The following is a 27711-nucleotide window of genomic DNA, read 5'->3' as shown; positions in this document are numbered from 1 at the left end:
AATATAATTTAAAACTTCAACACGTTATTGGATCGATTTGTTTGTAGTGGTAACGATTGTTGTAAGTTGATGTAGGTAATAATTCTTTACTATGACGTTACGATGTTTATAATGACGCAAATGTTTATAATCTATATTGTTTCACTGTTACATACATTCAATACATAGATATATAATTAACAGTATAAAATGAAACGTCTGAACCCTTCGTAATGTAATTATTCAAAACAAATCTCGTACAAGAACTGAATACAAATCAGAGAACAACTGAGTTTCATCATAAATCGATTAAAATCGTAACGAAGGGAAATACAAACGAGCAATGTAGCAAAGTTTCATAGAAATAATGACATGAACGCAATAAAACTTGTTAGATATCCGCGCCAATTAATAACAAGACAGAAGAAATTCGGAACTGAACAAACGAAGATAAATTATAAAACAAAGTTATCAGAATCCGGCTCACCGTCGAGAGAGATTACCGCATAATTCGACTTCATGTTTTCTAAAACATTTTGAACGGCCTCCTGTTTCAGAGTCTCCAACTTATTGTTCCTCAGATCCAAAACGTTCAACTTCTGAACATCGCCAAAAATTCCTTCGTCTAACGTCGCCAACTTATTATCGGCTAAATAAAGTTTTCGAAGCTGAGTCAATCCCCCGAAACCCCTCTCGGATATAAATTCTATTTCATTTGCGTCCAGGTAAAGTTCTTGAAGACTCCAAAGTTCGGCGAAGGCGAGGTCCCCTACCATAGTTAATTTGTTGTTCCTCATGTTCAGTGTGATGAGGTTAGACAAGCCCTGAAAGTTCTCTCTGATGATGACCGTCAGCAGGTTGTGGTCTAAATCCAGCTTGATCAAATTGTTGAGATGTTTGAAGCATCCGTCATGCAGAACGCTCAGGATATTCTTAGAGAGTTCCAGCCTTTGGAGATTTGGTAATACATAAAACACGTCTCGCTTCAACTCCGATATCTGATTTTCTGTTAAGCTAACATTTAATAACATTATGAGATGAGCGAATGACATCTTTTCGAGCTTCGCTATTTTGTTTTTGGGCAGAATAACTTCTCGAAGGGTCGTCGAGTTTGTGAAAGCAAACGACGGGATACTGTAGATATTGGCATACTGCACATTCAGGTACTGTAGCCTCTCTAATCTAACTATGACTTTGGCCGGTATGTAAGTCAATCCGCCGTCTGCTCTCACGTTAAAAGACAGTCTCTCAATTCGCGGCTGTGAGTAAAAGTTTGACCAAAAGGGGTCGTCTTCAGCGATGCCGCCGTTGAAGACCCAACAATCTGCCTTCGTCGCGGTTTTGATGTCAGTGCTCTCGCAATAGCAGTGCACTTTAGATGCCCTATCTTGAATATCGCAGACGTTAACGTAAAGAGAATACGGTCCTTTATCATTTTTCCATCTCCTTTTATCTTGTCTACTTTCTGTTACATTTATTTCTATAGTCGCAAGTGCAATCATCAGGATCAGATATTTGAGGTCCATCTTTGTTCTCAGTCACATTGATGCGATTTATCTGCAACAAAAGAAACGAGGGGTGCCTTAATTAGTTTCCTTTTGTCAGTGAGGCGACGTTATCGCCGGTTCTGTTTCTTACATTAGAGAAGTTGTCGATTGGATTTGGAGGAAACCTTTTAGCCACTATTAAATACGTCCCTAATCAAGTATATTGTGAGAGATGTTTAATTACGCGAACACAGTTCGTCTTTATCTCTTCATTGTATGTTTACGATAGGTTTCGAGTTAATTTAGTTATCGTAATTAACTTGCACTGGCAAATGTATTAAATTAATACCCAAGGGGCCATGAGTGGCTCTCAGTCAAAATATCGAAAGTTCAAATTAGAGACAGATTATTTTATAAGTCATCGTGACCTAAAGGGTAAGATGCCCGGCGCATCGAGCGATGCGACTGTTCTGGTTTTCGAATCCCGCAGGGGGGTACCAATTTTTCTAATTAAATACGTACTTATCAAAGGTCCACAATTGACTTCTACGGTGAACGAATAATATCGTGTGATAAAAATGAAACTCGCAAAATTATGATTTACGTAATTACTGGTGATAAGACGTCTTGTGATTCCGCATGGGTATGTACCACTCTGCCTATTTCTGCTGTGATGCAGTATGCATTTCGGTTTGAAGGATGGGACAACCCTTTTACTGTAAAAACTGACCTTAGAACTTTAGTCGGTATTTACATCTTAGATGTCTATGGGCTCCGAAACCACTTAACACCAGGTGGACTTTGAGCTAGTCCAACCATCCAGGCATTTTTTTTTGCTAAATAAGTTTTTAATCTGTTTGAAAGATTAATGGACATAGTTGAGATGTATAAAGTTTTACCCAAGTGTTCAATTTCATTAGTACATATATATGTCAATATGTTCATATCGATTACACAATTTGTCTCGCTTTAACATGATGATTGCTATCTATGGGGAATTCATTTAAGACCTAAGTCTAAGGGGTTACAAATTATATTTTTCGTAAGAAAATAGATCCTACGAGCAGAGGGTTGGGAAGTAGCAAGAACAGATCGCAAAGAACGTGTTGATTAAGATCTGATGACCTCAAAAGCTCTCGCAGTGTTTGACCCCAAACAGTACCGATTTAAAAAAATACCTACATAGGTCTAAATGTTTTGTCAGGAAGACTCATAACTTATCTTTGATAATAATAACGCACAAGAAAGTACAAGCATGCAAACACAGCTGAACAGTTTGAATGAGCCGGCCTAGATCTATCCGCACTGAGCAATCAGATGGCAAAGAGAACTATGCTCTATTCAGAAATAGATCACAGCTACACGTAAAACTCCCCTATGAAATATTTATATATCTGACACATCATTAATGAACCAATCAAGAAGATACAAATTAAGTTAATTCGTCTAATGAATCCCTTAGTCTCGCCGGCATCCTGTCCTAACATCTCTACAATCAACTGTAATTGATCCAATATTAAGATGTACTTTAATTAATATGTTCCTTCATTTAGAAATGACATTGACTTCAAACGGTCTCTATTAGAATTTAAGTTTTAGAACTAGTTAATAGTTGCTAGAATCTCTTTCTGGCTTCTTATATTGTAAAACAGACTCACGACCATTACGACTATTACACCAGCCCGGTCAGCTAAGTTATTAGATTTCACAATTAGAATGCCTATGACCTATCTGGAGTCGTGTGGTCCAAGTCTCAATTACCTTATAACAGCGGATAATCCACCCTTAAAACTGGAACACACGACTTCTGAGAAATTTGCGACGGAAATCAGTTAGAAATTGTTCGACATATAAAAAAGAAAAAAGTACAAGTTTGTTTTCAGTTTTTGAGAAATGTATATACGTAAGATGTGGTGCGTTGACAATGTCTTCCATAGTTATTAACATAGCCAATAACTTCGTTTCATTAAACGTAGAGCTTCCTGATCGTGACCTCGTGTCGACCTCAATCAACAGTAAAATATAAGTCTAACTTTTGTAAAATAAACAATATACTCTAAGTCAACTGTGAAGCTTATGAACGAAAAGCCTTGAATGTACACAAATAGAACTTAATTGTCCGCTATTAGGAATTTCGGGGACACACGCGGAAACATTAACAAATAAAAATTATGTGTTTATTATTTTATGGACTAACATCATCGGCAGCTCGTAAGCTAACAAGCTTACGGGCATTAAGTGGGCAAACGGAGTAATCAGTTCGCTCGATGCACGGAGCGACCGATGTAATTGTTACTGTGAGAATGACAACAGGAAAATCCGTAAATGAGGGTGCAGATGAGCTGTGACAGATCCGGCGGGACATGAGTACCGACACCACAGAATATAATCATTCACATCATCACCAACAGCCAACAGATACACAAAAGGTTTTTGGTCAGTCCTGTGTACAGAATCGTTTATACAAAGCACTGACCAAAGAACCTCGTAAAAATTGTAAAGTATTTTGTAAATGAAGAAGCGCTGAGCTTTTTCACGGTCCATCCCATTCATATAATCGCGACTTGTAGCTCATGCTCTACGGGGGGCGGTGACATTCGTTTTTAGACGTGGAGGCTCAGATAATCACTTATCAGCAGGTGAACTCACCTGTCTACAAAAAAAAAGACAAACCGAATCTATTTAATTCAAACATGTATGATTTAAACCGACCATTAATCAAATACTAAATCAGTACAAAGTTGTATCCAACTCGAACGGTAATCATTAAATTTCATTTAGGCCTGGGTTAATGACCCCGTTGGGGTACGCCGCCCGAGCTTATGACTAAGTGGCCCAACAAAACTGTGGGGTCACATGTTTACGTGACAACCAGGGGCGGACTCTAATTCAGGAGTCTAAATAAAATTAATCTTATGACTTACTTATCACGCCTTGCCTAGAAATATAAAATTATACAAACTGAAAATTCGCAAAGTTCTGAAAATGCACGGACCACTCTGCCTATTGCCTTAAGCCGATAACATTTTTCTAAATTATAGACCCGTTTTTCAAAAACAATTGAATCACAAGAACATAGGCAGATCTCTGGCAATACAAAAATGCACTCACTGCAATAGCGTTAGTATTAAAATCCACTTTCGGTCAACATCGCACACTCGCTTGAACACATCGCACGGAAGCTTGTAGCCGCAAAATATATACAACCCTTATGTAATGCTTGAGATATTTTGTCATAAATATTCTGTTGATGATAGTCATTAACGTAAAGATCGTGTTACAGCTAACTAACTGTAAGACGTTCACGAACAAGATTTTCAAAGCTTCCAACCGAACTTTAAGCATCAGTGGGCACTCTGCTCTGTCAGCCTCGTCCTGCGGCCACATGAAGGAGTAGGGTCATGTCTCCCTCTGAGTACGTCCTCCAGAGCGACATATTTATGCGCGTCCCGTAATTAACATAGTAACAATACGAAAAACAAGTGGAAATGGCGTGTTCCGGGAGTGCACTAAAACAACATTAATAGGCCCGGTTAATGTCATAATAAAACCGAAGGTTGTATAAGCGTTTTTACTTACGAGCAGTAAGAATATTAAACGTCTACGGCCTTATAAGTAAAAAATACGATGTGATCTTATCTTCTCTATGGCAGTCACATTTTTTTAAATAAAAGTATATTGCGTTCTGCTGAATATTGGCTAAGCTCCTATGAACATTCTTTACACTTCAAATTGATCTGATGCTGGACTCCTTAACACAACGTACAGCCAATTTACATCGTTTTTTTGTTGATACTATTCTATGGGTATCACTGTTCTACCTATTCATTGCGAGAAGCAGTCCTGTATTCCGACTGAAAGGGCGGGTCAAAAGCTGTAATATGCAGTGAAGACCTCATATCTCAAATTAGTAACATTCACGCTATGAAGTCTATGGACTACAGATTACCGTAGTAGTCTATAGACTGAACAAAACACTGAATTGTGTATTATCAAATCTTGAAAAGCTTCCCCAAAAATGTTGGTAATTATAAAATACAATAAAGAAATAGGTTCACATCTACACCGAGCACCTCCCTCCAATCAGAGTCAACTGACCCAGTTTCGCTTCGATGAAAGATTCAAAGCCCATTTTACTAATAACCTGTTTGTCTATAGCGATACAAAATTATGGAACAAATTGTCTGTCTGAAGTCAGACCGACAGACTTATCGGAGCGAACGTATTCTTTAACTGTCACCGAAGACTGTGAAAATGTAACTCGGGATCGCTCTATCCAGTAGAGAAGACATTTTTATAACAAAGGATTTTTGACGTGACAACGTCTTATTTATAATTCGATGGAGCCGGCTGCACGCACGAAAAAACATGACTCATGCGGCGTTACCTCGCTCTGAGGCGTACATGTTTTCGTCAAGTATGAAGTTCAGTGAAAAGTGAATGTGGTGTCAATTGTTTATAGCAACGATAATTCCGATAATTCAAAAATGAAACTATTCCTTCAGTATTTTCTTATGACGTTGTCAGGTTTTTTTTTCTTTTTTTTCTTTTTTTAATTGCCTTTGCAGGCAGACGAACATACGGCCCACCTGATGGTAAGTGGTCACCGTCGCTCATGGACGTCAGCAATGCCAGGGGCAGAGCCAAACCGCTGCCTACAAAGTCACGTTCAACTATTGTCAGTAAACCGACTTTACAGACAACCGATTTTATTTTTATTTTAGTGCGGGCTCCGAAAGATTCACTCTTACGCGGCTGCCGAAGCAAGCAGACAACACGCAGAAATTCATCGAAGCATACGCACAATACATGCCAAATCGGACATTCAGCCACAGTTCTTCAAATAAGAATTTTTGACCCAAAGTCATAGAATAATTTCACAGAAGTCTTCTAGCTATGTCATATATTGCATATGCGCTGTGCACCTCGTTACACATGTAAACATCAGTTTAGTAACAAGCCGTGAGCCGCGTGGGGATCATCGCTTAATAAATTTATATCCAAGTCGAGACTAGGTTGGGTGGGGTCTCAGTATCAGCGTGGTTTCAGTGGCTTTAGTGACAACATCCTTCTCGACTTTCAGGCTTACGTAAATAAATACAATTACAATGATCTTAATTGTGTTAAAGAACTAATGAAGCAATTAAATACTATAAAACGAAAATAATCAATCAGTTATTGACAATTCCTTACCACTTTTTTCGGTAACGAACATTGGTATAATTGCTTTTATGGACAGTAATTCCTAATCCATCTGACAAGCACAACAGAAATTAATACCAACCAAACCAAGCGTCTTTTTTTGAACTCTTTTGATATTCGCAATAAGCTGACGTCTTGAATTTCCGATCCGATTAACAAGCCAGGCGTGCCGTTAGATGCAATACTGCCACAAGACAAGTAGTTGTGTTATTAAAACTAATTAACTGTTTCATCTCCGGTTTATTAGTTCATTTTTATTATTGTTGACGTTTCGGATACTTAACAGTTTTCATGGTCGCGGACAACTATGATATTTTATATCAAATGTGGTATAGAATTCAATTATAACGGCTTTCTGGCAAATTGATTTTTTATGTATTTTTTTTATAATACAAAAATCGAAGCCATGCTTAGAACATACTTCATGGATCATACCTCTGAAGTAATTTACATATTTATAGTGAAATTTTTTACATACAATAAAAAAAAAAAAAAACTATGCACCAAAATTTTGAATTTTGAAGTCATCGTGGCCTAAAGGATAAGACGTCCGGTGTATATGTGTTGAGCGATGCACCGGTGTTCGAGTCCCGCAGGCGGGTACCAATTTTTCTAATGAAATACGTACTTAGCAAATGTTTACGATTGACTTCCACGGTGAAGGAATAACATCCTGTAATAGAAATCAAACCCGCAAAATTATAATTTGCGTAATTACTGGTGGTAGGACCTCTTGTGAGTCCTCGCGGGTAGGTACCACCACCCCACCTATTTCTGCCGTGAAGCAGTAATGCGTTTCGGTCTGAAGGGTAGGGCAGCCGTTGTAACTATACTGAGATCTTAGAACTTATATCTCAAGGTGGGTGACGCATTTACGTTGTAGATGTCTATGGACTCCAGTAACCACTTAACACCAGGTGGGCTGTGAGTTCGTTCGCCCATCTAAGCAAGAAAAAAAAAAAGAAAGTATTATAAGCTTAAACAAATTCATATTAGGGTGTTTTGAAAAATCTGGTTAAATTTCACTATAGTGGAAGATTTTTTATTAGACCCTCACGTATTGCATTAGAATATTGTATAGTTTTTTTAAAGATGCGATAGCTTTAGTCAAAAATTGCTTAGAATTATACGAAAAAAACCTTAACCTTATTATTCTAAATTCTATAATATATTTCTCCGATTTGGAGGAATCGACAAGGGGAAAACCTTCTACCAAGCGGATGAGATTGCTCAACAGTCTGACCGATAGACTAGGCTCAGATGCTATGGCTCGAAACTTGTTTACATATTTGCAAACTTATCTAGAAAATTTCATTAGCACGATTCGGGCATTTGTCAAAATCTTCTGTTCTATAGAGTTATTGCTACAACTTGTCGATCGAAAGTGATTAGTTGTAAAGAGAACAGTTGAACATATTCACTATAATACATACACAATTCAATCATCAACCCTCCGATACATTAGCCGTGACGCGTAAAAATATATCCGTGCCGAAAATGGTGTTAAATAGTTAATCGCCAACAAACCAGCCACGCCATATTCTTAAACCTATCATGCAACTATAAACTCTATGCTCAAAGCAATCAAGATCAAAGTAGCATGTGTAAACAACAGTAATATTTCATGAAGCTAGCCTCAAGAAGGTGCATGGTGGATGAAATGAAGATTACCACTAGTTGTAACGTTACACCGTTTTCTTGTGCGAAGATAACAAGCTTTATATTGTACGTTCGTTATTTACAAGGAACTTTGTAAGAAGCTTTTAGTATTTATATTGTATTATTTTCAGTCTAGAGTTATATTAATTCTAATAGGGCCGCTTCCTTTTCTTTGTAAAATTATGAGAGATGAGCACTCAAGAGTATTCACGGCTGACAGTCTGTTAGCAATATACTCGCACTGTTAATAACATAGACAGAGGACGCATATCAACAAAATCATTTGCATATTGCTACTGAAATAATTGCAAAATAGTTTGAGAGCACTATAGATTTAAACTACAAAAAACAATCCAGCAGAACATAAACTTTTTAATGTAACAAAAAATAAGCAATACACTGGAAAATTCTAAAAAGTTTCCAAACAAATGACACGACGCCGTATGTCGGTGTTCCCGCAACTGAGTTAAAAAGCTTTTTATATCGGTGAGCTTTAAAATAGGAACGCTGCAGAACTGCATAATGCGGTTTCACTGTTATTTTAGTTCATTTATGTGGGTACCGGAATAACGAGTCTCGTGATCGCTCGAAGAACCAAAGTTTAGACAGGAATTTGGTCAGTGTGTTTGTAATAAAGGAGGACATGTTCCAACGTGGCGTGAACAACGCTCGAAGAGAACACTTGCTCTGATCCTGACACTGTTAGCAACACGGTCTGCTTTGTAACCGCTATGATCAACTGGTAGGCAACTATTATTTTAATGTGATTGAGTCTTTAACCTAAAGTTTGTATTTATATAGGTGACTAGCTGACCCGGCAGACTTCGTAGTGCCTCAATCGATAAATAAAATACCTAAACTTTATTTAACTCTGAGAATTTTCATATTTTAATATACCTTTTAAACCTTCTCTGGACTTCGATAAATAATTCAAGACCAATATAACTCAAATCGGTCCAGCCGTTCTCGAGTTTTAGCGAGACTAACGAAAAGCAATTCTTTTTTATACATATACATGACTGTAGGTAGTAGACTGGTGATGTGGTGTAGACTTCGGTAGCCATTTGATATCAGAGCGAAGCGAGTTGGACTGCTCGTCTATAATAGGGACCATGGTCCTATAAGTCTTATTTTGCTATTTTCAAAATCTTAAGATAAGAAATAAGTCGGCACTTATAAATCGAAAGCGGCTCGACCGATATTCATGTTTTTTTATTTGTTGTATTTTTCTCCGTGCCGAATTGGATAAAATTACGAAAAAATAAAATAAAAGAGAAAACATTATGCATACATACAATACATACAAAATATCCATATAAAATGTTCATGGGTTTCATATCTGTCAAACATTTAATGTTCATCCCGTCGATACGATAAACTTCCCCCTCAAATTAAAGAACGTTCTTAAATTAATGGTTTCGAATCGACATGATTTATCAACAATATTAGGATAATGGCGTATTTTAGATTTTAAAATTTTCAGTAATGAAAAAGGATTGACAGATATATTGGTTGTCAAATATATACGAGTATGCGTACGTTCAATATTTTGCATAAACGAAGGAAAATATCAAGCTACGATACGTTTGGGTTGTGCTGCCTTGATGGCAAAGTGATATTTAGTTCAGCTAATCTGTAACACGACATTCATTGATTATTTATTAGGCGATAAGAAGTGCAACGGGTCAGCCAGTAGTAAGAACAATTAATAATGAAATTAAATCTGGAATATATAGAGTGCACAGGTTTCCGCGGGGGATGGCGTTAGTTGAAGCCCACTTTCAGCTCACAAACAAGTAGGGCCCTCTACATTTCTGCTGCAAAGCTGACAGCGCTTAACAGGGTCAATATTATTTTCAAACAATAGTAATCACTTTCTGGCGTCCACCATTTGTGATGAGCAAACGGAGCTCGCTCACTGTTAAAGTTCAGAAAACAAAAACTGCGCACGTGTTGAACTGTACTGATAAATAAGAAGTTAAATTTCCTCATTCACGCTGCCCTTTCTTAAAACTTTATAGATAATACCCATAACACTTTTACTTATAGACAAATCACTGGTGGTAGGACCTCTTGTGAGTCCGCGCGGGTAGGTACCACCGCCCTGCCGTGAAGCAATAATGCGTTTCGGTCTGAAGGGTGGGGCAGCCGATGTAACTATACTGAGACCTTAGAAATTATATCTCAAGGTGTGTGGCGCATTTACGTTGTAGATGTCTATGGGCTCCAGTAACCACGTAACACCAGGTGGGCTGTGAGCTCGTCCACCCAAACTAGCAATAAAAAAAATTAAAAAAATCAGTTACACACTCGTCTACATATCGAAGGCAGTACGTCAGATGCTGAGCCGTCGCCGTCGCAGCCGGCCCAGCGGTGGGAGCTATAGCAGCTGACCACACGCGTCGGTTCCACGTTAATTGCGCGCCAAAAACCTGAACGTGCGACTACAATGGGTTCATTAGTGGACGCCGGAGCTCAATTTATCTACGACTTTATCGGGCTGATGTTAATTGATAAATCGATTTGTTAGCTGATGTTTCAGTTTCAATCAAATACTGGTGGTGTATTTTTAATCTGCTACTCTCACTACCTACTTTTTTCTGTTACTTTCATCAATAATTCGTTCGTTTCATTAGTTCACCTCATAAGTTTTAGTTGAACACGTAGCATTTACGCTAACACCCCGGGGCCTAGAGATTCTAAGTCATTAAGCTCTGAGTTGGCTCGTAAAACGTTCTTAATCGTTGCTCCCTTAACGATGTCCGATTTATTCTAAAATATGTACTTTATTATTTGTCGAATACATATCTAATGGCATGTATTATCAGAAATAAATTAAAGTCGGATGTCACTGGTGTTGAAGCGTATTGGCAGAGAGGACGTGTAAGGTCTTCTTTATGGAAAGCGGAAAACAATATTCGTTTGCTGGACTAAATAAGCAACGGCTGAAGGACACCCCATCCACGTCACGAGAGCAATGACTCCGAGCGACAGCTAATTACAAACTGCAGACTGTGTAAAATAATTCTCCAAAGCATAATTTTTCGGCCCTTTTCTCTCATCAGAGATTATCAGTATTTCCTCTACCTTTTTTAGGGAACGACTTCATTACATGCTATAATCTATAACACGTTTTATCTAAAACCATAAACACTGCTCAACAGAAGACGCTACTAAACAATCCTACTTCCACTATGTTACCCGGACTAGCTTCTGATGTCAATTATCTGGATACCTGAAACTGAACTTAATTTTACCTGCAACTTTTTATTTTTCAGTAACTTCGGCACTGCGCTGAACAAATATGCTTAAAATAATATTAACTTTCCGTTTACCACTTTTGCGAGAACTCTCAAAGTTAATTTCATTAGCACTCGTTTATTAACTTGATGTGTTTCTGTATTCTATTTATCTATGTAAACGGAATTTTGCAATTTAATTTACAAAAACTTCAAGGCTCCCGATCAACTTTCAAATATGCACACGTATCAACAATAGATGAAAATATAATAATTTTATTAATTTGACCTAATATCATAACCAACAAAACCGGGAAAATTATTACTTTAATTTACCATTAAAGATTTAAGATTTATTTATTTTTGGAACGAAGTTCCTTATGGGACGATGCGGAGGGAGTAACCGGGAAAAACGTCCGTAACGTAAGATTTTTATTAGTAATGCACACAGTGTACGACTTAACGATGTAATGACGTACAAAAAATAACATATTTTTTTATCATCCATTGACCGCGATCTCAGAGCGTTCGTTTGCGCAATACACTAACTCTTATGCAAACAACCGTGAATGAAGTGTACCACAATAAGTTCGCACGTTACCGAATGACCGTGGGTTGTTGCGAAACCTCCAGTTTTATTTTCTTTATACCTCGAATAGAACTTAAAATGAATATTTTTATAATACGGAACTTCGTTTCTATCCGGTGTCCCACGAAACCACACAATTTTTTTTTTATAAATAGATTTAATTAATAAATTAATACATACATTAAACACGCGTTTTCCAATATAAACTATTAAAGGGTTTTTCGTGTAGTTTAAGATTTGACCAAAACCTTGTCATGAGACTGCTTGCTTCGGAGGAGTCCTAACTAAATCGATTTGGAAATAATACAAACTTGCTCATTTCAAAAGGAGTTCACATCTACCACTTCGATGCTACCAATTGAAACATATTAACACAAACATTAAGTACAAAATCCCAAACATTTTCCATCAATCAAGATGAACAGTAGCATCACGTTAGTGGGAAAATATTTTATCTTCCAAATGGATTTGTACAATATCAATTTATATTCAGTTTTTTTTTGCAACCAGATATATTGAGAGCGCCTGCGGTTATTTTATTAATTTTGTAATGAATCAGCGAATTTAATTTCACGAATAATTTTTTTTAAATTTTGTATATATTTTCTCATGAAACATTTTATTTTATTTTAGGTTTACTTTTGTTCATCATTGCGTTGTATATCTATTGCTTTATAATTTTTTTTATGTCTTAGGTAAAAGGACGATCTCACAGCCCACCTGGTGTTAAGTGGTTACTGGAGCTCATAGACATCTACAATGTATATGCCGCCACCCACCATGAGTATGAATTCTTAGGTCTCAATTTGTAAAGTACAATGATTGCCCCAGGATGACTTCAAGACCAGTCAACCTGTGTATACAGATAACACACCCATATAATAACACGTGGAGCGCAAACATAATTATTTGCTCATTTAGAACAATAAGCACACGTCATGGATCACAGCATCGTTCACGCAAGGCTAAAAATGGGCCCGATGACATAAGGGTTTATAACAAAGCTTATAAACGCAACCACAGATTAAACTTAAAAAAATATTCTCCACGACCACCTTTTCATAATAAGGTAAATAGGTTTTCAATGCTTCAAATGCGACCGGATCAGAAAGCAGCCTGAATTCTAAATGTTTAGACGAACGCGAACAAATAACTAAATAAAAAGAAACTTCCATAAACACATTATGCTACTGAAAAAAAATACTTATACGGCTATAAAACCCTCGGAATGACTTTAGCCGACTGCCCGCCCATAATAATGTGTGAAATATCTGAGTGGAACTTCCGACGCGAGATAGGGATATTTGGTAAGACGACTGTTCAAGACAAACTTAAGCATTTTTCCGTGCATATGGTAAAAAAGTCTGACACTCATTTTAATTTAACATATTGTACTCTAACGTCTGGCGTAACTACGGAGGTGCCAAAATGTATTCTAATTAAATAATGAATTGAGTGAAATGAATTAAATAATTATTATTAGCATTTCCTAGCCTAGATAGGACGCGAGATAGGGCAGCCTGTTGCAGTTACTCATTGATTCCATTAATGGCTCAGATATAGGCTCTCTTTGAAACTATTGGCCACCAAAGTACTCCTAAAATGTAAGACTTAGCTAATTTTTAAGCAGACGGCGCTGCCAACAAGGCTATTCAAGCATAAAAGGTATAACTAAAACATGAGCCACATAAATATCTAAACACAACGCCAGAAGCAAATGGTTCATGTTAATGATCATTACAATTATTACTAGACATGACACGTGCCTGACCTAGTAAAAAATCAGCGCATTCAAAACAACAATGTGCATGAAAATTTGTAGTCGATAAATAAGTTTTGCACTTTTGCATATTGAAAAAAACCGATTGTACAGTTTTCATATCCATTTAAGAAGCATTCTTGAAATCGGTTTGGCAAAAAATGCGTTATTTGAACAATAAAATCACGACGCGTATTCTACGTCAAACTACAAGTTGTCTCAGTGTGATAGACATCTGATCCTGTTACATCATTGTATTGTATCACTTGGAGTATCTATCACTTGTAGTGTTTTCTTCGGTTTTCGCGAGTCATATTGTTATCATTCTCATCGAACCCGTCGCTTGCGGGTTCGGCGAGTAAGTTAACCCTCAGACACAGCCCACTGAGTTTCTCGCCGGATCTTCTCAGTGGATCGCGTTTCCGATCCGGTGGTTGATTCTGCGAAGCACTGCTCTTGCTAGGGCTAGTGTTATCAACATCACCAGGTTAGAGCTCCGTGAGCTCACCTACTCGTTCTGTAAATCTAGCATGACCCCACGAGGTCACTAGAATAGATAGAGAAAAAAGCGAGTCAAAGTTATAATTTAAAAAACTTTAACGGCTTAGTCCTGCATTTATACGCACAGGTAGGCAGCGGCTTGGCTCTGCCCCTGGCATTGCTGAAGTCCATGGGCGACTGTAACCATCAGCTGGGCCCTATGCTCGTCTGCCTACAAGGCCAATAAAAAAAATATATCAATCTCTTATTTGGTGGACGTATATAAACTACTTAAAACCCCGGAAATAATAATATAATAAACGCGTGATTAGACCGCGAAAATAGTTTTAATTTTGTATATATCCTCGTATCTCATACCAATCACAACGTTGACATACTGCTTCTCCATATTCTATTATCTCGCGTGTCAGTCACCGAGTGCGTGCTGCAGGTCTATTTATTCCGGTTTATCATAGGTTAAACAGTTAATTGTTTCCACAGCTGACACGCTGCAGTGCGTAACGCTGGTTTATTAAATGAGGGTTCATTAATAATTAAAATGTGTCATTAGTAGCACGCTACGTGTTCCGTGTGTGTTATTTATCCACAGTCCCAGTGGACAACATTTACACGAAATATCCACGAAAACAGCGCTGTAGGCACACAATGGATTATCCCTCTATTATGAATTAGACAATATTTTTTATTAAGATAGAAGAAGCAACGGTAACCACTCACCATCAGGTGGGCCGTATGCTCGTCTGCCTACAAAGGCAATAAAAAAATAAAAACTAAACAAGCTTGCTGGTTCATCTGGAAGCCTATGCCCTATAAGTTGAAGTGGCTCGTTATACTAACCTTCAGCCACTTGCAGTGATTAGTCAAGATTAACAATGGCGAATCTTCTAACTTCTACTTCTTGAACTTGACCGTTCAATTTCACGAAGCACACTGGGTGAATATAAATAAACACAACACGCATAATTGCCAATAATACTGGCTGTTCATAAAATTTCAGGTGAGATGATGTAGGCGTCACACAATGTGTGAATACTTGTGCATACAAGTACGCTCCAAGGTTCTTCATATTCGAAAAAATAGGTAATTCGAAATGAACGCAATGACATGTCCTTCTAACAAGGCTTACGGAGAGCACTCAATGCTAGGCAGCGACTTGGCTGTGCCCCTGAGATTGCTGTCGTCCACGAGCGACGGTAACCATTTACCATCAAGTGGACCGTATACTGGTCGGTCAACAAGCAATAATAAAAAAGGAAAAATGCTTCTGTCTTGAAACGTGAAACCTCAGTTCGAATTAAGGTCATGTTTTCCTGCGTATTTTTGATAAACAAGAACCAAGTCCGCACGGAATCATCAGTTTATATCTATCTAACTCACCCCCGATTACTCTCTTTAGACAACCCATACCCTGGGCCAGGAAGGTCAAGTACCTGGGCGTTACCCTGGATGCATCGATGACATTCCGCCCGCATATAAAATCAGTCCGTGACCGTGCCGCGTTTATTCTCGGTAGACTCTACCCCATGATCTGTAAGCGGAGTAAAATGTCCCTTCGGAACAAGGTGACACTTTACAAAACTTGCATAAGGCCCGTCATGACTTACGCGAGCGTGGTGTTCGCTCACGCGGCCCGCACACACATAGACACCCTCCAATCCCTACAATCCCGCTTTTGCAGGTTAGCTGTCGGGGCTCCGTGGTTCGTGAGGAACGTTGACCTACACGACGACCTGGGCCTCGAATCAATTCGGAAATACATGAAGTCAGCGTCGGAACGATACTTCGATAAGGCTATGCGTCATGATAATCGCCTTATCGTTGCCGCCGCTGACTACTCCCCGAATCCTGATCATGCAGGAGCCAGTCACCGTCGACGCCCTAGACACGTCCTTACGGATCCATCAGATCCAATAACCTTTGCATTAGATGCCTTCAGCTGTAATACTAGGGGCAGGCTTAGGGACCCCGGTAACCGTACTCGTCGAACTCGACAAAGAGGTCGACGTGCAACCTAACCCATGCATCAGCCCGCTGAGTTTCTCGCCGGATCTTCTCAGTGGGTCGCGATTCCGATCCGGTAGTAGATTCATTCGCCGCGAAACAATTGCTCTTGAGTTGTTAGGTCTCCTTCGGAGGCGCTCGGGCAGTTGTTAGCAAATCCCACCCCTCTTGGCTGAGCCTTTGCTCGCCCACCTGTCCTGGTGAAACTGGAAAGGCCTTCGGGCCACCAGTAAACTTTCAATCATAAAAAAAAAAAAAATCTATCTAAATAATCTTTGATAAGAAGATCCAATGGTATGTACGCCATTGTTGTCACATGCATCAGGCCATAAATTAAATAGTTTAAATTTATTTTCAATGTTAGATGTTTGTGATGTGGCAGTACTTATTTAAATAAATAAATAAGATAAATTTATAAACAAAAATTGAAAAGCGTTGACACGTGGTCAAAACTGTTCCTAGAATTATCTTAGAAGCTTATTAAAGCTTCAAATATACAAAGCATTACTACAGCGCCTTTAGACCGTTGTTATTGAGCTCAGGGGCGATACTTGTAAATCTAACAAAGACATTTGTTGGGTTTAATGGCAACTACTTAATACTGAATCGTAAGCGGTAACGGGTACGTCTCAAGGAGAATGAGAGCACTCATCTATGGGCTCCGGTAATCACTTAAAGCAGGTGGGCCGTGAGCTCGATCACCCAGCTAACAATAAGAAATAAATGATCATGTACATTTTCCCGATTTTTCAAAATACAATATTGAAGATCATTTTAATTGCTTCTTTTTGTGATTTGATCACAAACAATGGATATAGCGACATGAAATGATTGAAATCTATCAGCGCTAATTATTCTATAAACAAAGTTGTGACTCTGTCAGTTGACTGTGACAGTTTAACTACTTATATTCTGTGAGTTATTCCAAAATATACTACAGGAAAAATCAGTTGTTTGTTAAAAAAAATTTATTGAATGCTAGTTTTGATGACATAGCTTTTTATGTTTTAAACTAGCGTTTGTTGAGTGTGTTTCCCATTTTCCAACGTCTCCAGTATTCGTGATCTCTCCCGGATGAACACGGTGCTATTTGATTGACTTCGAAGTTATACCTCACTATAAAGTGTTATTACCATACCGCTTAACTCAAGCAAACTAGTCATAGCTAAATCAAACTAGAACGTGGATACTTGCTTCTTACTTACTTATGCCAACCGCACCGATTGAAATAATGACAAAAAGTAAAGAACTCACCATGAACCAAATCATTCATATTTTAATCGTAAACGTACTCACCATTTATGATCACATCGAGACCTGCACAAGGGTCACGTAAATACTGGCCAGTCGGAGTGAGTAGTAAATCTATAGAAAACATAAAACCCAGCAAGAAAACCTCCAAGGCCGTCATAACAGCGGCAAACAACTTCAGAAAATGGGTATTCCCTTGGAGGGTTTTAAATTTGCGACGTAGACGGAATCGAGTAACAATGCCACGGAAAAACCGATTGTTACTTAATATTTACAAGCCTTCGAATTTGTTTCTGAACGCATAATTTTGGTGAGTTTCGTTTTTTTTTTCTTTTTCGGAAAGGAAACGATTTGGAAATTCACTTTTAGGGAATTTTTGGGGAAATTATTTTTCAGAATCAGATATTGGTCAAACCGATTTTTATAGCGGTTTTTACAGCCGTCATATTCAATTGAGCAAACGATCTGACACTGGTAGTAAGTAGACATCGTCAGTGATGGACTTAGAAATGACAAAAACACATCAATGGCGCTATCTACTAGTGAAGGCTCGCCTTAAACATCGTTTGAAGAAAATTATTTCATAGCGCTCGAGAAACACCGTGGAGGCGAGTTCATTTCAAATTCGGATGGTACATACGTGGCAAAAAAGGTCTATGAAAATGCAGTTTGGATAAATGCAAGGGTTTCAGATAGTATGGAGGAATTAATTCTGCTTCGGTAGCGGGCGGTGCAATAGTAAAAAGGACATGAACAGTCAAAAAAGTATCGGGAATGGATAATTTATTAAAATTCGAAACTCAATTTTTTATTGTTGTGGTTAAATTGGCATAACTATTTTCCATTGCGACGCAAAGTTTGTGTTGCATCTGCTACTAAAATTAAATATATTGCTGTTTTAGTTATCATCGAACAAAGAGTTTGTTTGAAATGTTGTATCACCAATGGAATTTCGTGTACGCAGTTACTGAAATCGTTACAGAAGACTTACGGTGAATCGATTTTATCAAAATGATGATGGAGTTAGATATGTGATGAAAAGATCTGCCTCGCGACTGCAACTGGCCACCAACGACTGCAACTGAAGTTAACATCCCAAAAATGAAGAAAAAAGTCACTGAAAATCCTCCTCAAGTTTTTGAGAGATGGTCGCCGAACTTTCTATTTCTCACGAGTCGATCTGCGCCATTTTAAATAATCTCTTTACTGTTTTCCTTGACCTTGTTGTGCACTCGGAATTCTTATCAGAAGATCAAACGGTGTTTTTTTTTTATTTGAGTCGCGCAAGGCCATCATTGTGAACAAACGAACCAAAAACTCAACAAAGACCATCAAGCAACCACCTTATTCACCAGAAATGGCTTCTTCATCCGACTTCTTTCTTTATCCTAAACTAGAATTACCACTTCGCAGCACTCATTTTCATTTCAAGATGACAAAGGAGAATTCGCGAATAGAAATGAACTCAATTCCGGAAAAAACGTTTAAAAATGTTTTGACGATTGGATTATTCGTTAGCGTCTGTCTGTGTATTGTTTCTGAAATAGCATACTTTGGAGGTGATAAAATAAATTTGAATGATTTATTGATCTTTTCCCGGTACTTTCTTGACAGAGTAGTAGAATAGAAGAATTCTGCCAAATACTGTATCGCGTTATTAACATTTACAAACTTTCTCGTTACTAAAACAACCACTCAATTGTAGATCCTCCTTTAACCAAATTACAAAGAAATTAAGACAATTAGATTTCAAAGCGGCGGTGGATCCACATTGTAGTTTTTATGGTCTCCGCTGATAACTTTACACCGGTTGAGCCGTGAGCTCGTCTTCCGATCCGTCTCAAGCCCTCTTCTTACTCTTCGATACCTCGTGCCACTGTCTGCACATGAATAATTTAATCAAATCCGACTTGATTTATTTATATATTAAGATATTTGGTCTCAACTCTCCAGCTCGCTAGAGATCCCAGGATACACATCTGTTGTATCTTTTTATTAAAATCACCTTCCGAATACCATAAAACCACCGCATGACCTAGTGCATAAATTGGTGTACGTCGAGTAATTATAGTTATCAATAATAAACCATTCTATTTGACGACCTCGGTTCATGAATATTCAACTTTAATTACCCGTCACACGGTATGATTTGTTTTGCATCGTAAATTTGTGGACGGACACTGCGGGGTCCTGAAAATAAACACTAGTTCTAATATAGACGTTGGACCGTTGAACTTTAAGGCGCTTATCGATTGGCAGGTGTGTCGCTCACACAGCTCGTAGGTAAATTTCATGTCTTTCATACATTTACTGACACTTTAATACTTCTGTGGCGGGTAGCCATCGTACAACGCAAGATATTTGACAGATGCCTGAATCTCGCTTACGATATTTTCTAGACAAGCTTGACCCGCTTGGTCGAAGATCTTTCCTTCCGTTGTTTAAGCCTCCCAGACTTCTGTGGTGACTTGAGGCCAGAGGATCTCTGGTATTTGATGTTTTAATCATCGGAAGGCGCGGGTATGCGATTCCCTTCTGGTCTGCCCTCTCGGTCGCGGCATCCGAGTTATTTACCCGGGTGCGGAGCGAGAATACCGCACATATTAACCGATAATAAAATTATGGTTTCAAATTGAAATACCGAATTAACTTTGATGATCTTCTTTAAGATTTAGGCCGAAAAAAAAAGAATTTTGATCGATCCCTGCCGCGTGTGCAAATGTTCAAGTTTATCGGACGTTACGTTTTTATTTTTTTGCTTATATGTCTGAACGAGCTCACGGCCCACCTAATGTGGTTGCCGGAGCCTGTAGATGTCTACAACGTAAATGCCACCACCCACCTCGAGTTCTAAGGTCTCCGTTTTTAAAGTACAGCCGCTGCCCCACCCTTAAAACCGAAACGCATTAGTGCTTCACGGCAGAAATAGGCGGGGTGGTAGTACCTACCTGTGCGTCACAAGACGTCTTACCACCAGTAAACGTCACATGACCAGTAACCGTACAGGACAAGCTAATGAAAGCGGGTCAAAAAGAAAAGTCGAAAACAATATTTCACAATTTGACCGTCACCCTATCAAAGTAATGTTCAATTAAAAACAATGTTCGCTGTGTAGCTTCATGTCGACAAGCAGTAGGGGCGGTCGACGCTATGTCGTGACGTCACACAATACAGCCGTACAATGTAAATGTTCCACTGACACGCATGTAAGGACATGCTACAGTTTTTTATGTTTATTTAAGTAATCGCTAGTCTGCCTGTTTGAAGTACCCGCTCGCTTGGTGATAAGCGGGAGTTCCGTGATGAGTTCTAACTGTAATGTGTGTTAGAATAATGGCTCCTGCACATTCTAAACCAGCCTTTAGGTCTGGCGACCGGCGAGAGGGGCCTAAGAAGACGACGTGCAGGCTGCTCTGCACGTGTTTTACGCAAGGGCATCCGGGTGATGGAAGGCTGGCTATCCTCGATCCACGCTGGTTCTGACCCAGCGGGGTATTCCGTAGGATAACCCCATCTAGGCGGGCTCCGGATAGCCTGCCGACCGAGAGGGCTGATGGTCGTGGCGCCGACGACCGCCGGTCCGGCGTCCCGAGAGGTAGGGTGATGGGAGAGATGTGCTCCGCACTAAGCACTACACCCTTTGCCTTTTTATGAGTTCTGTCTCTGGCGAGGTTCGGACGTGGGTTGAGCGGCAGGAGGTTTTAGTCAATTCGACTCCGACATGCCCCGCCCTCCATCCCCAGTGGAGGGCGGAAGTCTGGCGATTTCCTCCTGACCAAAAAAAGCCTTTTGATACATTCTTTACAGTTCAATAACACTATTATTTCTACCACGAAGCTATCATAAGTGTTGAGTATCAGATTTACAAGCAATTGTAACCTAACCTAGGTCTATGGTCTCACAATTGGCAATCGCTTAACATCAGAAAAGCCGTGAGCTCACTAACTCATTTACACTTATAAAATTATTAGCTTATAAATTATTAATTCGGTAGGCAGCGGCTTGGCTCTGCCCCTGGCATTGCTGAAGTCCATGGGCGACGGTAACCACTCACCATCAGGTGGGCCGTATGCCCGTCTGCCTACAAAGGCAATAAAAAAAAAAAAAAAAAAAATATTAATTGCCTTGAATTCTATTTTAACACATCTACACCAGTCAAAATACTTTACTTGCGATTTCATGTCGGTTGCTAATTGAGCTTTGAAGTATTTGGGCGCCACAGGCCTCTTACTGGTATAAAATAACTACCCGCCTCATTAGCCAACGATACAAATTTTATGAGTTAATTCTACTAGAAACACCAGCTGTAGGGCTGACTCACGCATCAACTAAAAACCGAGTTGCTTTTAGGTAGGTTTATAACTTCATAGAGGGTCAGGCGCTCTATGAACTTCAAATAAAACTTCGCTTCGAGGATCTGCCGGCCATACGTACTAATGACCTGTCCAATCAGTACGGGCTTCCTGCGATTGAGTGACCAACAGATAAACAACAACCGTAGGTAACTAAAATTTATATAATGAAATATTTCAATTATTGTATTAAGCTTACTTCATAGCGTAGTGATAAGCGAATAGCAAGTTCAAAACACGCAACGCTATTTAATTTGACCAACTGAGCTTAATACAAGGAAACATCAGTAAAGCATGAAACGACACAAGCGAAGGATGCTTCCTGCCGGCGCGGGCGAAGACAGTCCCGGGAGCTCCTATTTACCACCACACCACCTGCTACCGAGTAGAGTTCATTAATTTTAGTCAATTTAGAGCCTCTAAGTTTCTCTTTAAAACCTTTCAATGTATTTTTTCATGTATTCCAGATCTAGAATTAGGTATACCTATATATACATTTCGAACGATAGATAGATGCATTAAAAATAATATATAAAAAAGTTTGAAAACAGTTTTTGGCGATAACCAATAGACTGGCAATGTTTTTTTTTTTTGCATTGTTCGGTGGAAGAGCCCAAAGCCCACCTGGTATTAAGTGGTTATTGGAGCCCATAGACATCTACAACGTAAATGCCGCCACCCACCTTGAGATATGAGTTCCAAGGCTTAAGGCTTCACGGCAGAAACGGGCAGGGTGGTGGTACCTACCCATGCGGACTCACAAAAGGTCCTACCACCAGTGATGTCCCTAACATTGCTGACTTGTCTGAGCAACGAGCATCACTCAGGCTCGGATGGGCTGTAAGCTCACCTGTCGACGACATTTATAAAAAATCTTGTCAGCAACTCGACAGCCCTATTACAATACAGCTGCAATACAATATAAAGTTTTACGAGAACTAGGCGTAGGGAATGAACGGCGCTAACAAGTGCCGCAGTTACAAAAACGCCCAATTACATACTATAATTTATGGCATGCGTAAATCTTTGCATTAATACATTTTCGAGGTTTTACGAGTAACAATTTGATAATTTTAATTTATATTCTTCTGAACTGGGCTCGCGGTAAAGTCGTTAAGTTTCTAATTATACAGTTTTAATTAAACATATTTTACATGTTTTTTTCTGTTGCACGGGCAGACATGCTCGTGGCTAACCTAATATTAAGTGTCCGCTAAGCACTTAATGTCCGTAAACCATCTACCAAGTCCAAGAGAAGTCAATGGTATTGTAATAACGACTTTTCTATCAAACCTCAGGACTGGAGGAAATAGTCATGAATATAAAATTAACCGAAGACATCAATGCGGTACATCCACAATCTACTCATAAAAAATCTGCTAGTTAGTTTTGCTTTTTTTCCTTTTACTTAGATGGGCAAGCTCACAGCTTACCTGACATTAAATAGTTACGATAGTCCGGCGCATTCGTGTTCGAATGCACTGGTGTTGTTCGAATCTCAGGTACCAATTTTTGTAATGAAATACGTACTCAACAAATGTTCACCACGACTGACTTCCACGGTGAAGGAATAACATCGTGTGATAAAAATCAAACCCGCAAAATTACAATTTGCGTAATTACTGGTGGTAGGACCACTTGTGCGTCCGCGCGGATAGGTACCACCGCCCTGCCTATTTCTGCCGTGAAGCAGTAATGCGTTTCGGTTTCAAGGTTGGGACAGCCGTTGTAACTATACTGAGAACTTAGAACTTATATCTCAAGGTGAGTGGCACATTTACGGTTGTAGATGTCTATGGGCTCCAGTAACCACTTAACACCAGGTGGGCTGTGAACTCGTCCAACCATCTAAGAAAAAAAAAATATACATCAACAACGCAAATGCTGCAACCCACTTTGAGACATGAGTTCTAAATCTTAGTTTTAAATTACAATTCTAACTGCCCCAACATTTAAATCAAAACGCATTGCCTTCACGCCAAGCTTTCACGACAGAAATAGGCAGGGTGGTAGTACCCGTCCGTGCAGGCTCACAAGATGGCCTACCATCAGTAAGTCATTCATTTAATTTATGAATTGGTATCACTCGATACGAGTCCATCGAGCGACCCAACCATTCCTATACGAACCTTTATGTTGGCAAACACACTAGGGCTTAAAACGGGACCCCTCCCTGCTCCATTAATAACCCGAGCATAATTACAAGAGCATCTCTGTCCTGAGCTCCCACGAGCACGAAATGCCAAAACAACTATAATTTTTATGAATTTGAAATAAACAAACCAATATAGTTTGAACTCTCAAGAGATCGAACCGTTTTCCAATACACGCGGACATTAATATGACAATAGACCGACAACTCTCTAACTAAATTGGGTATTATGAACTTTAAGAAACTTCGTAAAAAGCATATCCTTGTTTTTGTACTACGTTAATAAAATGTAGGGAATAATAAAATTTATAATATACTAGCTGACCCGGCAGACTTCGTAGTGCCTCAATCGATACATAAAAGACCTAAACTTTTGTATAAAATAAACTTAAAACAAACAAAAGGAATCCGTCCGACGGGGGACACATGAAAGGAAAAACAAAATTGTAATTTTTATTTAATTCCGAGCATTTTCATATTTATTTACCTTTTAAACCTTCTCTGGACTTCCACAAATCATTCAAGACCAAAATTAGCCTAATCGGTCCAGCCGTTCTCGAGTTTTAGAAAGACTAACGAACAGCAATTCATTTTTATATATATAGATAGATACATACTTCGAATGATCGATGAATATAATATTAAATGAGTGGATTTGCATGTCTGGATATGCACAGTTGGATTACCTTTATTAATAAATATATTAAGAGAAGATAAAACGGTCATAATGTGTTTGAAGTTCATATTATTCTGATTCAATTTAAAAATAGCGCATTCCACCAACTATTGAAGAATACTACATTTTCCAATTCCCTACTTTATGGGATATTGCCAACATACCGCATACTTATTCGCGTACCATATCCATATACATATATCGCGCGTTCCGTTCTGAAGAGTTGAGCAAAACTTTTACCGACGTAGTTAAATCTTGAGTCGTGTGTCTCAAAGAGCCCAGTGTGTGATACTTTCAGTCTTTATAAGTCAGACTTTATAAGAGTTCGGCTTTGTACAACAATCTAAACGTATTTATTGTGGTCCCGCGAGAAATTTAACAACAAACAAAACTTTTTATTTTTCCTTAAACTTTCACCAATCACCACCGGGAATAGTATATTTCCGACGATTCCCACCGGGGTATTGCCTCATTGAAATAAAAAAGGTATTACTTTAAAGAGTACGGCTTAAATATTATTGTTGTTTAACCGAGATACCGACACGTTTGCGGCCCAGTTACGGCTCAGTTACATGATGGTAATTTTTGAATGCACCAACTGGACCTAACATAAAAATGATGTTTTGCTAAAAAAAAAATTGCTTAATTGGGTGAACGAGTTCACGGCCCACCTGGTGTTAAGTGGTTACCGGCGCCCATAGACATCTACAACGTAAATGCCGCCACCCTCCTTGAGATATGAGTTCTAAGGTTTCAGTATAGTTACAATGGCTGTCCCACCCTTCAACCCAATAGCCAGAGTAGTGGTACCTACCCGTGCGGACTCATTAGAGGTCCTACCGTCAGTAGTCCGAAGGTCCAATTGTATTAATAAGAGGTTATTAAAGCCCACAGATACGACAAAATAAATTCAAGTCTCAATTGTTATATTTATTCATAAATATATAATTATCAGCACCACCGATGTATTCGTACATCACAGTGTAATGATAACCTATAACCAAGCTCCCTAGTTCAATAACGAATATGATGCTACTCCGTAAACATCAGAGCCAAACGCAATAGATCAGAATAAACAAAAACGTATTACATCAGACCGAAGATGCCGGTGAGGTAGCACTTGCTTCTAAATAAACAAGCTCCCTTATGTATTCAACAGGAGTTGCCTATCGCAATTTTGGTTGGCGTCCAGCCTCGCCTTGCCTGTTTATGACAGCCTCCGGGCATTCTTTGCCTTTCAATATCCTAAATTATTTACCAGTTGGTCGATAAACCGACCGGTAACCCTTTAGCCTACGAGACGTAGCCCTCGGATGCAGAGCGGACGGTTAGATACTGAAACAACCTAGTTTGGGTGAACTCCTTATATACCTTTATTATTTATTTTGCTTATTTTTGTGGTTCATTTTGTTTTTAGGCTACGATGATCAGTGTGTTGTTCTTCTGAACATGCTACGGATTAAGAACAAAACTATTCCGTGCTTGAAGGCCAAACCCGAAATATATAATGCTTCCTTCCATTGACCCGGACTTAAAAAATAGTAAATAGGGTGACCAAAGTCTACTGTAACCAAGGTTATTTAGGATTCTGGACAATAGACTCGCATTTTAAGAATATGACGACAAATTATTATCTACTACTGTTGGATTTTTTTTTTTTGTCAAAAACATTTTTACTGAATGAATTACTGAATAAATACTTTGAGGTGTAGCAATAAATTAACATCACAGAATTTTAAATACAAATAATCCCATAAAATTAGGTCCAAGATTGATTTTTTTGTAAATTTGTTTTACAAAATATTCCAACAAACATTCAAACAGTCGAAAAAAATTACTGAATTTTTTGGCATTTACTTCGTAATATTTTTTCAGTTACTTCAACGCATAAAGAGATCTAACCTTAAATACAGTATACATCTATAGAAATTCCGAGTATAAGAATACTAATTACGTGTTAAGATCGAAGGCCTTATTAATGCCCGCCACAATAATTGCTTTTCACGAAAGCGCGACTACATGCATTGACCGATCACTAGCAGTTACGTTGCTTCTTCAGTTTTTCTTCTTTTGGTCAATTCAATTACTGAATTAGCGAATACATTATTTTAGGGGTAATCACTGTCAGCAGATACATCGAGTCTGGAAATATAATTTAGAAGCCAGGACTCGAACCCGTGATATTTTATTTAATGCATACACGCAATTATATCGCAAGCATGTATATCGCAAAAGTACTGTACAGTATAGTAATAATAAAATTGTAAACTCTTTTTCATACAAATACCAATTAATTACAGGCAAAAAAAACCAGCTTAACTAATAAAAGTTTCGCGCACCGTAATTAAATAATTAAAATACTTGCTTAAGTAAAGAAATTTTAGAAAAACACTCTCTCTTACCTGAGATTGTGATCGGTTCCTGTAATTTCACGTTTAAATTGTAATATTATGAACACGCGAACAACCGAGGAAGGTTTAAAGGTTGAATCGGTACGGACGTCCGCTCGGAGCGACGGCCTGAGCCCTACTGGATGTGCACGATACTAAGCTTACGAAGTTAGAAGTTTTAACATCGTTTACGGAAAAGTGGTCTATTTCGGTCATGATTTTTTATGACGTTTTTCTTATACGGCTAATAAGATCTTATTTTGGACCTTATTAACAGATGAATTGAATACATTTCAGATACGTATTTTTATTAGCATAGGTTGGCCGTGCTGGAACTGTAGATTTATATGCGGCGAGTCCAGAAAATGCCTGCGTTGCTTTTTAAGTCCAGCGTCCCCTGACCGCCAAGACTGAATTCGAAAAGGACAAAGGAGTCGAGTAGCCGTGACTCATACAAATATTGCCAATTCAACG

General features: G+C 38.6%; 1 protein-coding gene across 1 annotated transcript in view; it reads right to left on the bottom strand.

The window, feature by feature from the left end:
* The window catches only part of LOC101738881 (connectin), a 32583-nt gene extending 5189 nt beyond the window's left edge, over window positions 1-27394 (bottom strand). Inside the window, exons 1-2 of the mRNA XM_012689872.4 lie at window positions 27250-27394; window positions 467-1536 (exon numbers count right to left, since the gene is read on the bottom strand). Of these exons, the coding sequence (XP_012545326.1) occupies window positions 467-1505 (1039 nt within the window). The 5' untranslated portion in view covers window positions 1506-1536; window positions 27250-27394. The remainder of the gene's footprint in view (window positions 1-466; window positions 1537-27249) is intronic.
* Between the last annotated feature and the right edge of the window lie 317 nt (window positions 27395-27711).

This window comes from Bombyx mori, chromosome 18, assembly GCF_030269925.1.
Source record: "Bombyx mori chromosome 18, ASM3026992v2".
NCBI lineage: Eukaryota > Metazoa > Arthropoda > Insecta > Lepidoptera > Bombycidae > Bombyx > Bombyx mori.
This window is presented reverse-complemented; position numbering and strand designations above follow the sequence as displayed.